General features: G+C 33.2%; 1 protein-coding gene across 1 annotated transcript in view; it reads right to left on the bottom strand.

The window, feature by feature from the left end:
* Window positions 1-17,308, bottom strand: part of LOC113397884 (protein kinase C, brain isozyme) — a 213,308-nt gene that overhangs the window by 2,177 nt on the left and 193,823 nt on the right. The window contains exons 2-11 of the mRNA XM_026636409.2: window positions 13,660-13,691; window positions 10,712-10,794; window positions 5,705-5,816; window positions 3,989-4,117; window positions 3,325-3,521; window positions 2,697-3,017; window positions 2,017-2,190; window positions 1,777-1,868; window positions 1,332-1,698; window positions 545-709 (exon numbers count right to left, since the gene is read on the bottom strand). Coding sequence (XP_026492194.1) covers window positions 545-709; window positions 1,332-1,698; window positions 1,777-1,868; window positions 2,017-2,190; window positions 2,697-3,017; window positions 3,325-3,521; window positions 3,989-4,117; window positions 5,705-5,816; window positions 10,712-10,794; window positions 13,660-13,691 — 1,672 coding nt within the window. The remainder of the gene's footprint in view (window positions 1-544; window positions 710-1,331; window positions 1,699-1,776; window positions 1,869-2,016; window positions 2,191-2,696; window positions 3,018-3,324; window positions 3,522-3,988; window positions 4,118-5,704; window positions 5,817-10,711; window positions 10,795-13,659; window positions 13,692-17,308) is intronic.

The following is a 17,308-nucleotide window of genomic DNA, read 5'->3' as shown; positions in this document are numbered from 1 at the left end:
TAAAATAAATCCTCAACTTTTTTCATTGTATAAATTGTGGCTGGTTGATTGACGTAAGTTATATCTCCGACTTATGAATGTAATAAAAATGTTCCTTATGCGAACCGAATCTTAATTATGTCTTTTATATAAAAGGAAAAAACGCGTTATATAATTTATTTTATAGTCTTTGGGGACTAAAAATCCTATAAATAATTTCACCTTAACTAACTGATAATGAAATCGAAGCTTTGGATAGAAACAGAGTGTGATTAATATTTCGTCAATGCAAAGAATTCCAAATTTACGTATTGCCTTTGTACTTTTGTATGTTTTTTGAAAAATACTTTTGTAGTCCTGGCAGAGTAAACAGAACCACTACGTTTTAACGCGTGAGTGTCGCAAGAGTGATTATTATTGGAGTGTTGTCAAGTAATAGTTAATTAAACACGTACGCGCCTTAATCAATTGAGCAAACAAACAAGAATCGACGATGAATGGCGTTAGACGGCCGGCCTTAAAATCAGAATAATTTTCAAGCGCAAGTAAAATATCCAAATCTTACGATTTTAGGCTTGAACGGTGGTTGAACATCCCTGGCCTCCACTCTGGCCCAGTCGATGCGACGGAAGAACGCGTGAGTGCGGACGTCCTCTTCCCCTCGCATGCCGCAACCGAGACGCTTTTGAGGATTCTTCGTAAGGAAGGATTTGCAAGCATCTTTTGCTTCCTGAAAAATGAATTAATTATTTTGATCACTTGATGAAATTATTGAATATTATAGTGAAGATTAGAACACGGGTTACGTTAAAATTTCCAATTTCAAATAGTGCCTTATTGAACTTCGAATATCGAAACTCAATGTTCTCGATGTTTTGTAAAAGCTATAATATCATACAAAGGTGTCGTGTCGGTGGTCGTGTGTTTCGTTTGGTCGATGCAATTGATGAATTCGATTAGTGATCTTTAATAGTGAGTGTAGTGTGTTTAATACCTTCTGATTGAATATAAATATAATACTTAAGTAGTTTAAACTAATAAATTAATAATAATAAAAAAAAAATAATAAGTAATTTAATCAAGAGATTGCATCGAAATATCAGTTATGAACTTGAGTTTTTAACCAATTTTCCTTTAAATTTTTCTACAAATATTATTCCCGAAAAAAGTTTTTGGTTTTATATAGATATGTATAAAAGTATTCGCTATAGCTAATTTTACAATAAAAATAAATAAAAAAACGAAACAGCAATTTAACATTATTTTAATAGAATACCAATTAAGAAACCTGATCAGTTGTGTCTAAAGAAGAATTGAAATGTCTAAGGAAGAATTATTTAAGTAATTCTCACCTTGCTTAGTGTTTTTGGGTATGAAACACTATTATCCGTGATCGCCGCGAAAAGTTCCTCTTCATCTTCTCCATCAAACGGAGGCTGACCAACAAGCATTTCATACAAAAGCACTCCATACGCCCACCAATCTACTGATTTTCCGTACGGCTGGTACAGAATGATCTCTGGGGCGATATAGTCTGGGGTACCGCAGAAGGTCTTAGTTGTTTTGTCGCCGGTGATTCCCTCCTTGCACATACCAAAGTCAGCGATCTTGATATGGCCGTCTTGATCCAAAAGGACGTTATCCAATTTCAAATCACGATAGATGATGCCACGAGAGTGGAGGAAGAACAAGCCGATAGCAATTTCAGCGGCGTAGAAACTGAAATCAGCGAGAAATAAATATTATTTTTAAAATATTTCATATTATTCTTAACGTACAAAGTAATTATTTACTAACACGGCGACTGGTTCTTTAAACTTGCCACATTGTTGGATCTGGAACATCAAGTCTCCACCATTTACGTATTCCATTACGAAGTACAGTCGATCCTGTAAAAAGTTGAATACATATTTACAAACATACAAGCGTTAAAATATAATATAACTCCATTTGTATATGGTAATAGTTCACTAAAAATATTTTTTTAAAGCAAAATAGCATAAAAGTAATTGAACTTGAAAACTTGGAATCACTCACCATAGTTTGGAAACAGGAATGCAATTGCACGAGGAAAGGTGGCTTAGTGCTTAGCGCCAACACTCGCTTCTCCACCATCGTACACTCGACGTCATCATCCTGGATGATAATATCCTTCTTCAGAATCTTAATGGCGTAGAGCTCATCTGTTCCTCGACGCTCCGCCAGCATTACCTATAATGATTGATAAAAATTAATATAATTCACAAATGTCCTTTGATTTTTCATTTAATTTTAGATTTAAGAATTGGTGAAAACTTTAGTCCATTTGATTTTTAACTAGTTGTAATACTTTACGCGGGATGATCTTATGTACCACTCAGGTACCACTCAGTTATCTACCGACAATAGAAATGTTTTTTTTTTAATTTGGTGGTATTTATGGAGAAAAAGATAAAGCTGTATTATCTCAGATGACATCGGTAACGGAGACGTAAGAAGTAATTTTTGTCTCTTGTAGTGCCAGTTTCAATGGGCAAATGTATGGCATAAGGTCTATTTATTCAGCTCCTAAAATAAATCAAGAGAAATATTTCTATTTAATTTCTAAAATTAACGATCAAAAATTTTTTTTATCGCTAACGTTAAATTAAATATGAAATGGTGTTAATTCCACAAAAAGGATTATTTTAGCTATCATTGTTACTACTGTAACAAAGTATTTAAATAATTAATAATACCTTTCCAAAGGACCCCTTCCCGAGCACCATTATAAAGTTGAAATCGGTCGCTCGGATAACATCAGCAGCCGCCATATTATGCGGGACCTCCCTATCCGGCGGTGGAGGAGGTCTACGAGCGCCCAAGTTAGTGGTCTTCATCTGGGTCTTCAATTGAGCGAGATCTGCTCCTTCTTCTGGTACAGGTACGTTGTAGAAGTCACCCTCCTCCTGAGTGAGGAGCTTGAACCAGCCTTCAGCTGGTGCCTTCATTACTTCGGAGATCCCGAATGAGAGAGATCCCATAAAATCATTGCGGGAAGTACGATCCCAATCCCATATCTGAATAAAATTGGAAATAAATGTCTTGATAAATATTTGAACACTTTAAACGATCAGGAAATTGTGAATTAAGCAAATGTAACAAGGTCCAATCTCGTCACGACATAATATTTCAAATATGTTAATATATTGAGGTATTTGGTGTCTCTAAAGACCTCAAGAAAAGAAAATTTATGAGAAATGTATAAGATGTACGCACAGCCAAGCGAAAAGGATTAGCTTGATCAAAATGTTTTTCAAGTCAAAAAATATAAAACTACAAGCTTGTTCGATTATGCAAAAGAGTTCGATTGTTCGTCAGTGTTACCTCAATGAGTAGTCGTCGATCTTTATCCTCTGGTTTAAGATCAAAAACGAGGGTCTCATTCCATTCAGGGTTAAGTGTGCTACGAATGGTCTTGGTTTTTTTCTTAACGTTATCCGAGTCCGGAATAAGCTTCAACTTCACGTAGGGATCAGACAGGCCGTTCGGATCCATAGGGATCAAGTTTCGACCTTGCTTCACTAGAAGTGGAACAAATATTTTAACTTATTTAACTATAATTGTTAATACGATGTTTTCTTGTGATATTCTTATCGCTTTCGGACGAAAGTGAGTCTATTTGTAGTGTAAATTCATGTTTAAAAAACCCAATTTAAAATTTTGGGATCGATCGAAGAATATACAATTTTAGTAGAAAATTGTTTATCAAATAAGTCAAAAGTATCGAATGTGCTTATTTTATCACTATTTATTATTAGAATTATTATAATCTGTTAGCTCCTGCCAATAAACTATCGTCGATCGATGTAAAGCAAGATAACATATCATACCGTAATATTTAATAATCGATACTATAAGAAATTCATAAATATACTAATAGAAGATGTTAAGATTGAAGTCTTCTATAAATCTTAACAACTTTTTGCGCTTTTAAGGGTCAGTACATTTATGTACAACGCGGTCTAAATATTCATCCAAATAAACTCACCTACGACGGTAAGTTTGTACCCTTGGCAAGACACGGAGAGCTGGATACGTCCACGGCGCTCGGTGTGATCGCAGCCGCAAAGATTCGGCACAGACTCCTCGCATCGCTTGTGCACGTTCATGTCACATGCTATAAGATAACGCCTTTCGAATTAATGTATTTAACAATGATGAAAGATTATTCGTTGACAAAAACATAACTACTTTAAATAAAGGTTCCAAATATACACAATTTAATGTAAAAACTCGCCATGAACTCACAGCTTTATGTCAAAATGGAACGGTACAAAACCTTTGGGCACGGATTCTCTAAAATGAAAATATGTTTAAAAGAGTAACATAGACTTGTTATTGCAATCATTGATAATGTAAATATTAACAGTTCTGCTAAATGCAAATTATTATACTTTATACATAAAAGTCATGCATTATTGACAAATATAGTTAAAAACAGCGGAAGATGCTCGATCCTATACGATAAGTTTAAATGATAAAATTATGAATAGATTAAACAACAAGGTAAAATTAAAGCAGTGTTATTGCTATGTACGATAATATCGTTGACTTGGAAGTTTTACTAAGGTACCTTGGAAAAGGCTTGTACCTTGAAAATGAGCGTTAATTTAGATGCGTGGCTTAAATATTGCAACTGAATTTTAAACCAATTCGAACCAACTGATTGCTCTATTGGTGTAAATACCACCCGTACAACATGTAAAGGGTTTCAATTAAAGCTTCGAGCGTAATTTGTATTTTATAAAGACTAGATTTCTGAGAGAAATATCTAGATTGAGTCGAAAACAACAAGTGCTGAGCGAACAAAGTAAATAAAAATAATAGCATGCTTGATATCAGTGTTGTGAAGTTCTAAGCAAACATCAAACAGATATGAAATACGCAACTAAAGCACAAACAAGTAGCTTAGAATATAAAAATCCTTAATATAACTAACTACATTTGTACATCAAAGCGGTAAAATGCGTTCATTTGAAGGATCATATCAACATTAAAATAGGAAAAGTCAGGATAATGTTCAAAATCCATCAATTAATTCGGATCGATCTGAACTATTAGCCGATCATTCTCTAATTCGACTTTTGAATTGGTTTTCTATTCCGAGTAAATTTGCTTTTCGAGTGCAAGGGGATTAAACAGTTTCAATATGCAGGCACACGTACGATTTTCACACAATATGCAGACATCTACGACATTGTACAGTGATTTTACAATTCCCGTGACATCAATCCATCTGCCGCTAAGGGGTTACGTCGGGTGCTAAGTTCCTCTGGGACCCATTTATTTATATTTTATACCTCCACATTTATATCCCTGGTGGGCGAGACCATGAAGCATTGTGCCACAATGGTCACAAAACGTTGGCGTAATGAACGTCCAATTGTTCCATTTGTGGGGAGCGTACGCGGCCTTTGCAAGAATAAATCATTTAATCAATTAGTACCAATATTCCCAAAATATACAATACATTAGGACTCCGCCCGTAATCGTCGTAAATGCCGCTCCTATACATGTCGATAGAACGATACATAAAACAGAGTTAGAAGAAAAATATACAAAAAAATACTAGAATAAAATACGCATAAGCATAAAGAACCACCACCAAGCTGAAAGAGATCTAAGGAAGCAGTAGGCTTTAGTAGCGGTAGGCAGTAGAGGTGAAGCGAAGCGTAGCTCGGAGACTGTCGAATATGCGCTGTACCTTGACACTTGAGGCCCTGATGGATTAGCCCGTAGAGAAGAGAACCGCAGTGATCGCAGAACGCCGGTGACGAGTATGTGTAAATTTTGAAGTTGTGTTTTGTACGCGTGTCCTGTTGTACGAAATCTTTATTAGCACGTAAGACATATTTATATTCACATATTAATTCAAATAACAATGATTGTATGGTCATGTACGTCGTGTCTATCAAAACGTAAGTTATTATCGTAAGAAGTAACCTAATTAAATAATAACCTAATTACCGAATACCTAAAGAAATTCGGAGCTTTTGAAATATTTAAACAATTTTATCGACAACATTACGGAGAAGTTGATAATCAATGAGAAGTAAATAATATTTCTCGCGATAAATATTTGTTAGGAGAAAAGAGAGAGTTTGGAAATAAAGTCTACGACCAAGCAAGTTTTTATTGAACTCGATAAAATTCGGTTCGACGGGCGCTTCCGTAGACAAAAAGATACCTATTGAATGGTGGAATTTTCCTGTTTTATGTCGTTTAATTAAATTGAAAATTGTGCATTTGTGAAAATTCTTTGTACTCGTTCCTTTAGATGTTAAAATGGTTAAATACCTTCCCTTTAACTGGAATAAATTTGAAGAGCCTATAAAATGTATACGTACTATAGTATTAAAATTTCCTTTTTGACATTTTTTCAGTTTCAATGAGGTCTGTTATTCAAATTTATTATGTAACGCCTTGAAGAGTAATTGCGGTGTCCGAGGTTCAACTTCTTATAATAAAAAAAAAATGTTTCTCTGTATATTTGCCCGTTAATATTAACGTGTCCCCTGACGATTTTTTCTTTCAAAACCAGTCTTTCAATTGAGCAAATGAAAACTCATTGCCGCATCTATGTCTTTCCACGTTATCTTCGGGCCGGACGCGTGTTCTAGCCTCTGATCCGTTCAGGTCCATGCAGATAACAGACAATTTGAAATAAATTTAGGTTAAATGCTCTTAAATGTAACGAATGCTTGTTTAATTTAAATGACCTTAATTATCAAAACTAATTACTGACAGTATATACCGTTATTAACGACGTACTATATTATATTGTATTATTATTATTAACGTTGCGGTCCTTTTATTCAATGAAACGTTCGTATTGGTTACAAAATCATATAAACTAAGTTTATATATACAATTTGTTTTTAGTAGTATCTACATTTAATGTGAAGTTTCAGCTATAAACCTTTATTAACTGTTTACTGCTGGAATTAAATCAAACTAATTTTCGTCCGCGTTTTCGTCAGCACGCCATTTGGAGGGAGGGGGTCGTGTTAGGGCTTAGGTACACTATCTCCTTTTGTGTAATGAATTTACAGATACAGCGATAAAGAGGAACTTGGTTAAGAACATAGTCTCATAGAGGTTGATATTTTGACACGGACAAAGTCAGGGCGAATACTTAGTATATTATATCACTTATTTAAAACTGTCCTAGTCATAATACCTATGTACAATATACATTGTCGTGTATCTGTATTAATTATATCAAAGTAATTGGCTTGCATGTAAATATGGCGTGCACTGAACATTTAATTTTAATTAGCCTTTGTTGCGAAAACACTTTAATAAATGCCGACATTTGGTCACCAAACGTACACAATACTGTTATATTGAAGCTTAAATATAACGAAGATTATTATTTATGGTTTATTTTAAAGTTTTATATTATTATTGTTATTTTTTCATCGATACCATTGTGTGAAACGGCGTTGACTCACCTCGCTCACATCACGCTTATATTAAAAAAAAAACTTACTATTTCATTACAGCAAGATAATTTGTATAATTGTTTCGGTATCAATATATGAAGTCAACGTTCATCACAAGATGGCGTTAGTGAGCTTTAGGGTTTTAAAGGCGTCTATTAATTATAGGGCAGTCAATAAAGCTTGTGAAGGTCAAGTAATTAGTATCATTATGATTTTTTGATATGTGGTTTCGGACGTTAAAATAATAACAAATTAAAATTTTCAACCCTCTGGGGTGAACGCTAGGGGGTTGAGAGGGTGAAAAGCGTTTTTGCTTATAACTTTCTCAAAAAAATTGTTAGATGGTTGCAATTTGGACAGAAGGTATAAATAATTATAACTTACCTTGTATTAAAATTTCAACCTTTTTTGTTTAGTGCCAAAAAAGTTATTAACAAAAAAGAATGTTTTATTTAATCTTGATAAAAATATGTTATATTTTTCTATTCAATATAATATGCGTAGAATGATTCATGATAATGTCTTATTCAGATGCGTCTAACAAACAGTGGTCCAAATCTAAGCAAAACAGACAAGGGTCAAGAGATTCCTTCGGGGAATAGAGCTTCATTATATTCATACGAAAACCATAATTGTATTCAAACCAAGAAATAGACTTATCTATTATATTATATTAAATTACTTGGTAGGGCTTTATGTAGCCTGTCTTGGTAGGTACCACTGACGATGGTATCATATTTTCTACCGCCATTACTTAGCACTGTTGAATTCCGTTTCAATTTTGTAGTGTGAGTAAGCCAATAAACATGTACAAGGGACATACTTAGCTCTGAAGGTTAATTGTGGAATGTAAACGATGGTTATTCTTTCTTACAGCGTCAATTGCCCATCTACCGACATTTAATTAAAAAAAACTATATATTATCAACATTCTATTTAAGGTACTTGACTCCCAAAATGGTGGGATAACAACGCGATGTTTAAAATGTTTCAAATTTTACTTTTACTTATTAACTTCCCAGAATCACACACTCGTGTCTTTTTTTTCGATTTTATTCTATCAACATTTTTTACTATTACTTTAAAAGTAGTTAAGCATTTGTATGCAGTCATTAATTTTACTGCGTTTATTATAATAAATAACGACTTCATAAACATAATTTCTGACTTTTTTTTTTTTTTTAATTAAGTTAAACAAAATTCAATAAAACTATACAGATATAATATCATACAACTTATAGAAAAAAAATCCATTACACAGGCAAAAAAAAAATATTTTATACTAATAATCGTTATAATATACACGACATCCCAAAAAAGCGGTATAAAGGAAATTCATATTCATGGTTCATGTATTATGCTTGTCACTTATAAGTAAATGTAAATGCCTTATTCAGGGCAATCAGGTATTTATTAATATTAAAGGTTTAAAATGATATAATTAAGAATTCACTTTAATGTATGTATGACTGTGTACTTACAGACATATAAGGTAATGTATCGGTTAAATTTATTCAATATTATAGAATAGGTACTGACATTTTTATTGTAATTATTTTTAGAATAATATTCAAAAATATCGGTATCTCACTGCCCGTACTTAATGAACTGTCAAAGTGTTCGCAACTGACAACCATCGTCAATTGCTATTAGACACAAATAAAATAAACACTTCTTGACAGACGTAAAAATTATTTCAAAGGAAATGAAAACAAAAACAATTTATCTTAAAAAAAAATCGTATCACGATCATTCGTAGTAACTGTAATTGTTTATATAAAGTAATTCTTTCTTCAATATCCATGCGTATATTAAGAGTCGTATGTGAACTGCATATTCTATTGATTATAATATTGTTTAGATTGTGTATGTAATATCGTCCTGGATGACTTAATAGAGACTATTCAATTACACAGGACATATTATAGTGGACAAGTGTGCGTGTACAAACACAGATGCACTCTCTATTCCCTCACTCTTACAATCCAATAGGACGGCAAATCCGATACGATCGGAAAGAGTTCAGGTGCAGTACCAATGACTTTACGTGTTTTTCGAGGCACTGGTGTGTACGCACTTTCAATTTACTGACTCCAGGCCGTTACTGAGAACATTTCGACGGAAAAACCGATTATTTTTTTATGATCTGGCTTGAACCCAGAACTTCGGGATCTGTGACCTTATACTTAGTCACTAGATCAACGAGGCAGTCAAGAAAAGAGAGAGATAAAGGCTGCGGAATCACCACTTCCATACTACGGTGTCACGGGAGTATACTTTTAAATTCAAAACTTTGAGTTGTTACTGAGAATTTTTCGATAGAAAAACCTAATAAGTTTTTCAAACCTCGGGTTCTGCGGCCATATATCTAGCCACTAGACCAGTTGAGGATTGTGTGCTTTGATGCGGCGAATACTCTTAACTGATTAAAAAAATATCGTGTACGTTTTACTCGAGTGTGTATGCAAAACAATTGGTAAGTTACCAATTTAAAACAACCATACCATAAATAACTGGTAATAAAAAAAAAATTGAAAAGATACGACGCGACATAGGTCTACTGGTTAGTTTGAGGCTGCAGTTTTCTGAGATTCTCCAGTCAAAAAAAGTGAATGTGTTACTTTGTTCCGAAAATGACAGTAACAGTCTTAAATTTGGATGTTACCAGTGACTAACACTCTCGTACCTCAAAAACAAATAAAGGAACTGCATTATGAGACTGAGGAAATAGAGAGCTAGAACCTATTTTCATAAAAAAAGGAGACGGACAGGTACTTGGGCCACCTGATAGTAAGTGATCACTACCAGCCATAAACATTGGTGCTATAAGATATATTAACCAATCCTTACATCGCCAATGTACCGCCAGACTTGGGAACTAAGATGTTATGTCCCTTTAATCTGTGTTTTTTAGATACACCCAATAATAATTATATCTCTACAGGCTATTTTCGTTGAATATCTTTCAGGAAAATTGTTAATGTCAACCAATGACAACCTTCAAACTTTTACCTCGTATAAAAATAACTGCATTTTTATTATTTATTATGTTCGAATAAACCTTCTCCTTACACGAAATTTAAACTGAATTTGGAGTAGCTGGGAAGTCTGATCACTCTTCAGATAACGCGACATTAATTTCAGACGTCTTTTATGTTAAAGTCTTACCATCATGCAATTATATTTATAATTATACATTATAGTATAGTGCATACCATAGGAAACCACCAATACAAGTAAGGTATTTTAAATGCGTGTCAACTTACGTCGGAATCTGCACCCTTGTCCGCCCCGGGACAGGTAAAGGTGACATACTCGTGGCATCTCTTGTGAACCACGAAGCTGCATACTGCAAAGAATATTATAGTTTATTAATACCCTAATAATGAAAATACCCCATTCGCCTACGGAAGGGCCGTATGTTACCATTCCATAATAACCAAAAATTCAACCGTCATACTGATGAATTTTAAAAGAACAAGTTCAAAACTCATCACAGAAAATGATTGTCAAATTTTAGAATGTGATATACGACATTAACTATAATAATGATTATATTCGAAGGATACACTGCGACTACTATTACATAACTTGGTGGTGGGGCTTTGTGCAAGCCCGTAACACTTCGTATGAATTTGAATTGTGAATGAGCTAGAGTAACTACAGGTACAAGGGTATCCCAAGTATTGGAGATGTAAGATTTTTTTTATTGCGCCAATGTCTTTGGGCAGTGGTGGCCACTTAGCAAACTCAACTCAACTCAAACTTAAACTCAAATTCCTTTATTAAATATAGAAGCATTACACTTACTTATTGATAGTCAAATTAAACACTACCACCGGTTCGGAAAAGGAAATACCCTGACCTGAAAAGAACCGGCGAAAGAAACTCAGCGGGTCATTTTTTTTTGTCAAAGTAATTAAATACATATACTGAATATTAAAAGAAATAGCCAGGAGGCGATCGTTTCATTCAATAAGTAAGTGTAATGCTTCTAATTAAATAAAGGAATTTAAGTTTGAGTTTAAAATAATGTACAATGGATATTTTCTCTATCTTCCTGATAACATTAATAAACTAAATCCAACTCAAAATACTTCATACATATCTAGTATGAACCACTGAAAAACTGTTTTAAGTTATTCTGACTTCAATAACAAGCTAAGTGGTTATCCATATTAAGGACTTTGCACTGCTGTGTTTATTAATCTTTTATGTTAATTTTAGCATAATATAAATATATATGTACTCTGAATAAAGATATCTTCCTCCGTTTTCTTTTCTTAATTAGCCGTATATATTTTATCTCAGATAACAAAACAAAAGCCAGATTAGAACGCGCGGAACATTAAAGTGAAGCTACAAAAGCGAATACAATTTCCCGATAGTGCTAACAATACGATAAGATCATTATTCGATGAGTTTCTAATGTTCCAAACTGTAAGATCAAAGATACGTTAATTATAGTTGTAATCACATGATCCAGATCAAGAGCCACAATGGGAGTTGGATTAGAGCATCAAATTAGCAATTAATAGTATGAATTTAATGGACATGTCCTAATTAAACAAATTTTAATGGGTAATTAATCTTAATCAATACGTAGACACAATTAGGCCATCAACACGTATTAGTGACAATACTGGGTACTATCGCAGTTCGAATTATATCGTATCCTGATCGTGAGGCCCTCATTACAAAAGGATTGAAATGTAAAAGTATATTTATTTTATGCTTGAAGAGCTGTGCTGGCCTAATGGTCACATATGGTGATAACATGTAAATATAGAAGGTATCGGATTTTATCCGGGCAAGGATTTCCATGTGTTATCGTGAACGGTGACGATGGGAAGTATTGTGATTGAACATCATCATCCTCCTGCTCTTATCCCAATTTTATTTGGAGTCAGCGCAGCATTTCTTATTCTTCCATACTTCTCTGTCGGACGTCATATCACAAGTAACAGAATTTCCAGCCATATCGTCTTTCACACAATCCATCCATCGTTTCCTTGGTCGTCCTCTACCTCTATATCCATCCACATCCATGCTCAAGGCCTTCCTCACAAAATGGTCTTGCTTCGCTTCCACATAACTTCTCGGTTATCGATCCCCCTTTCAAACTTCCTCGTATGTACTCATATATTGTGATTAAACACATGTTTAATTAGATGAAAATCGTATAATATACACATATTACCCGCAATGGAGCAGCCTAGTGGAATAATCTCAACACTTTCTCCTCAAAAGGAGAGGAGACCATAGCCCAAGTGTGTTTAAAGATTACTTTGATTAATTATTTTCATTGAAAAATAATTTTACGTAAATATACCGGAAAATATTTAGTTACTCGGGCACATTCTGGAAATTTCTCATTGAAAATTAATTGTAATGTCAATGCGAGGTTTTGCATTACTGAGCTCCGGTGTATATTATAGGTATACGGAACAAACATAAATCCTACAGTTGGTGGTGCATTTAACAATGTAATAAATAGTTGCTCTTTCAATACACATTGTCGTGCATATGAATTCATGTAAAAGTATCTTAATTTGAGTTTCCTATTTATCTCCAAAAAAAAAACAGACGAAGTAGGAACCTATACTATAGATATTATTTGTAATGTTGTATTATATTAATTATACAGGACGCGCCCGTACAAAGCCATCCCGCCATTATACAAAAACTTTCGAAAGATCCATAATATACTTACTTACACCGACGAGTGGATCTGTGTTTGTATTGAATCGAACTTTGTGCAGGTAAGAATGAAAGTAGGCCCTTAGTTATATATGCTCAATTAAAGTTAAGCAGACATTTCTGAAGTGGATTTGAAAACTGTGCGTCTTTATCAGACATAGGAGATAGGCTCCGAGATGAAATATCAGCGTTATTTGTCACTTTGTCGTTTCTCACCCGAGATAAGTTGGAAACCGATTTAGGGTGATACGCCAATTTGATGCATGAATCCTCACATATTATACTTAATCGTTATAACCAATGTCGTATATTACAATCTAAGAAGAACAATTCTTTATGATTTTCCATTTCTTTCCTACGGAACAGCTTGTGGGCTTTACGACGTTGCTATGAAAATATTTAAATACCAAAATTAAATTTATCGTATTATTTATCTCAATGTATATTTTAAATAAAATTTGGCGTGAAGGTAATTATGATTGACATAAACGGTTTACTTAAAATAATATCTCACCTTGACACTGGAAGCCTTGTTTACCGAAGCCCCTGAAACAAGATAAAATAATTTAATATTACAACAGAAAAAATCTTTATATGAACGAGCGAGAAATATAATATAAAATTAATTTAAAGAATAAAAATTTTAAGAAGTATTTTATTTGCATCGTAATCGAATACAAACATTTAACACAACTTGCTAAAATACGACGTAACGCTGAGTTTTCATACGCCTGATTTGTGTAAAAAATTCATCTCATGCTCGGCCATCAAGGAAAACATTGTGAGAAAATTTGCACGGGCCGTATGGAAATTTGCCATATGTATGTATATCCAATCCGCATTCGCAACCAGGTCCAAAAGCTGAATTTTATTTTAGTGCATCCCCACTACTACTTTATTTTTATATAAATATGATACCTTAAATATTTTGGCTAATAATGCCCAACAGACATTTGAGTTCATCTTTATAGCATATGTTTGTGCAAGCTTGAATAGACAAATCCTATATAAATTGTATAGTATAAAAGTAAATAAGTAATAATTGGTACGTAAAAGTAAACTGATATTTTTACTAAATTTGAGGCACACATATAAAAATAGCTATAAAATTTATTCTTAGTATGTCATTGAATCGAAGGTCACCTTTTGATAAATTCCCAAGACGTCAAATACCACTTCAATTTCGATCCTTTCAGCTCAGCGTAATTTTCTAATGCTCGAGCGAAGGTAATCTCGAAAATTGCATTAATAAAGCTAATGCCACTTCTATTATATTACGCAATAATATAAAATGCAGCATCGAATTCCATTAGTGACTTTGAGCGGTCACAGCGGCTTGCCAAGGAATAAAGCTTGGACTTATTTATTTTTTGGGGAGTTGTGTTTAAGATTTTGGCATTTTTTGGGCCAATATAGTCCACTAAAAATATCCATGGTATCCTAAGTTATTAGCTATATATAAGAAGAAATTGTAAGATTCGACTATAAAATATTGGAATATTTTCTATACATCTTATTTGTCCGCCAATTCAAAGTTTTAGGGTATAGGGATGTAGGACTTCCTTTTGTCCTATCGCACCACCCTAAGCATTTTTGTATCATGCCACTCATTCTCGTGCAATCCATATCATCGGAATCAGTTGCCAAACAGCTTTTCACAGTACTATGACTTTTAAATTCCTCTAGATACTTATTTCGTAAAATATAATTTTATTGGTAAATTATTATGTGAAACGTATTATTAAAGACTTATGGCGTAACACCGTATGAGGATTACGAGTAATTTTCAATGTATCCTAAAATGTATTCTATGCCATCAGCGGTCAGCAGCATGTTGATCCCCAAAATGTTCGACTTACTAAAAAAACTTCCATGACAACTGGAAACCGTTGATCCCTTACACAGTTCTGTAATGATTAATGTAGACGCAGAGAACGTTCTGTCCGATATTCGTAGACAGATCGACACATACTATAGTATCGAGAACTGGTTTATACATCAGGAACCAGTATTCCGATCCATTAATCACTCTTTGTAATAAAAACCTTCACCAGTACGAGCAAGCGCCTATCTACGTAAAAATCGAAGTTTTGATTCTGACCTTTTAAGCTATTGTCATTACTAAAGCAAGGTTGCATAAGCTTTTAGATTATTTGAGGTAAAATTACGAATATGATAATTACTATAACCAAAAATTTATTACTAAAATATAATTCTATATATAAGTTTTTTTATTTACTTTACGCATATAAGTAGGGTTTAAATGGAGTTTTCATCCCACTGCTGAAGAACCATTTTTAGTAGAAGTGAAAACCACAAATTACTGTCACATATGTATATATTTTATGGTTTTTAATAAATAACACACATCAAAAATATTAAAATCAGTGCTATAAATCTCTTGGCATTTATGGGTTAAGCTAACCCTTCATTCTAGTCGAGACAGTAAGCGATGGTTAAACTACGATTAAATTTTACATAAGCTTCATTAGAATTTATTCTGCGGCTACCATTATTAGTTATATGTTAACACTATGCACTAGCGAATATTTCGTCAATTAAAACATTTGTTTTATGCAAAGGCAGAGGGGCCAATGAGCCAGTTTACAAGGCATAAGGGACATAAAAACAACTTCAATTAATAGTTACTATCACTTTGTTAATTGAATAATATTACAGCACCAGGCCTGTAGCGGTTATCACTTAAATAACGTATATATTATTTAGGTCAACAAAAAGTGTGCGTACATACTACTGTCAACGTTTACTATAATCAAGCTTACTGTATTACACGTGCTTCAAATGAAAGCAATTCTGATTACGAGAGTGCTTAAATAATATATTTGGGAACACGTAATTTTAAATTTACTCGGTGGTAGGATTTTGTACAACAACAAAATACAAAGTTCGTTTTCATAGTCACTCAATCATTGATAATATTATGGCTCATTCGGAGAATTCAATTCGATTAGTGTATTTATTGCTGATACAGTGAATTCAATACCACTGATAGAACGCTGTGAAATATAATTAAACACGATTTTTTCAAAGCGCCATTGACTTTACACGATACTGTACACTCTAGAAGTGACTGTAATATTTGACATTACTCTTTAAAATAGTGGAGAGAATACAAATTTTATATTATATTTAAAATATATTTTATAATCAATATAAAGTTTTATTGATAAATACCCTTTCCTTACATTATCATATTAATATACATCAAATTTATGTAATAACCTAAGCTTTTCTCAAGGTCAACAATGTCAATATTAAATAGTTCTAAGGTTAGTTTCAGTTATCACTTTTGTCGGGCGTACCGAAACACATACGTATTATCTACATTTATAAATCGCTTATGAAAGTGTATAATTTATAGGAATGTCTATTCTAGTTCAACATCAGCTTTGAAAAATCATAGTCAATCGGACAAGCATTGGAATTGAATTCCCGCTTGCACTAACGGTATTACCTCAATTATACAGACTGCCTGCTGCACTCGTTACTAGTTTAGAACAGGGGAATGTTCACGGACATGGTACTATCCACTGTGTAATAAGAATATTTAAGTTTAGAGCTGGTTTTTTCGCATCGTTATGAAATTGGTTTGTTGATAATAGTTAGCCACACTTAAGGACGTTGACTGTTACTAAAAGTATTTCTGAAATTTCTTCGGAAATTCTTTTTTCAATGATTTCCAATCAAACGCATTCATTTTATTTTACATTGATTGAGATTTTTTTTTGTTCAATCTAACTCTTGCATCTTTATTCTAGGTAATATTGCTTACATAATCTGTGCTCATTTAACTCAAAAATACTAAGCAAAGAATCAAACAGATTGAACTGTCTAGCTTCTTCTATATACATATATGTATTGATTTCGTCATCATTTTTAATATTGTTTTTTACGATGTTATATAATATTAGGTAAATAATAACTCAATATTTTATCTAATTTTACTTAGTCACGTAGAACAAAAATTGCGAAGTAGATTGATGGAATGCCAATGATCGATTACTTGATCAACTAAATTGGTTCGGTTTGGGCGCTGGTGTGCGAGAGAATTTCGGTAAACTGTCAAATAATAAAAAAAAGACAATCTATATCATCGTCGAATCATAGTTATATCTAATATAAAATATTTACCATTTCACAAA

The sequence above is a fragment of the Vanessa tameamea genome, chromosome 13 (genome assembly GCF_037043105.1).
Source record: "Vanessa tameamea isolate UH-Manoa-2023 chromosome 13, ilVanTame1 primary haplotype, whole genome shotgun sequence".
NCBI classification, from domain to species: Eukaryota; Metazoa; Arthropoda; class Insecta; order Lepidoptera; family Nymphalidae; genus Vanessa; species Vanessa tameamea.
Note: the sequence above shows the minus strand (reverse complement) of the source record. Positions and strands in the feature narration are given on the sequence as shown.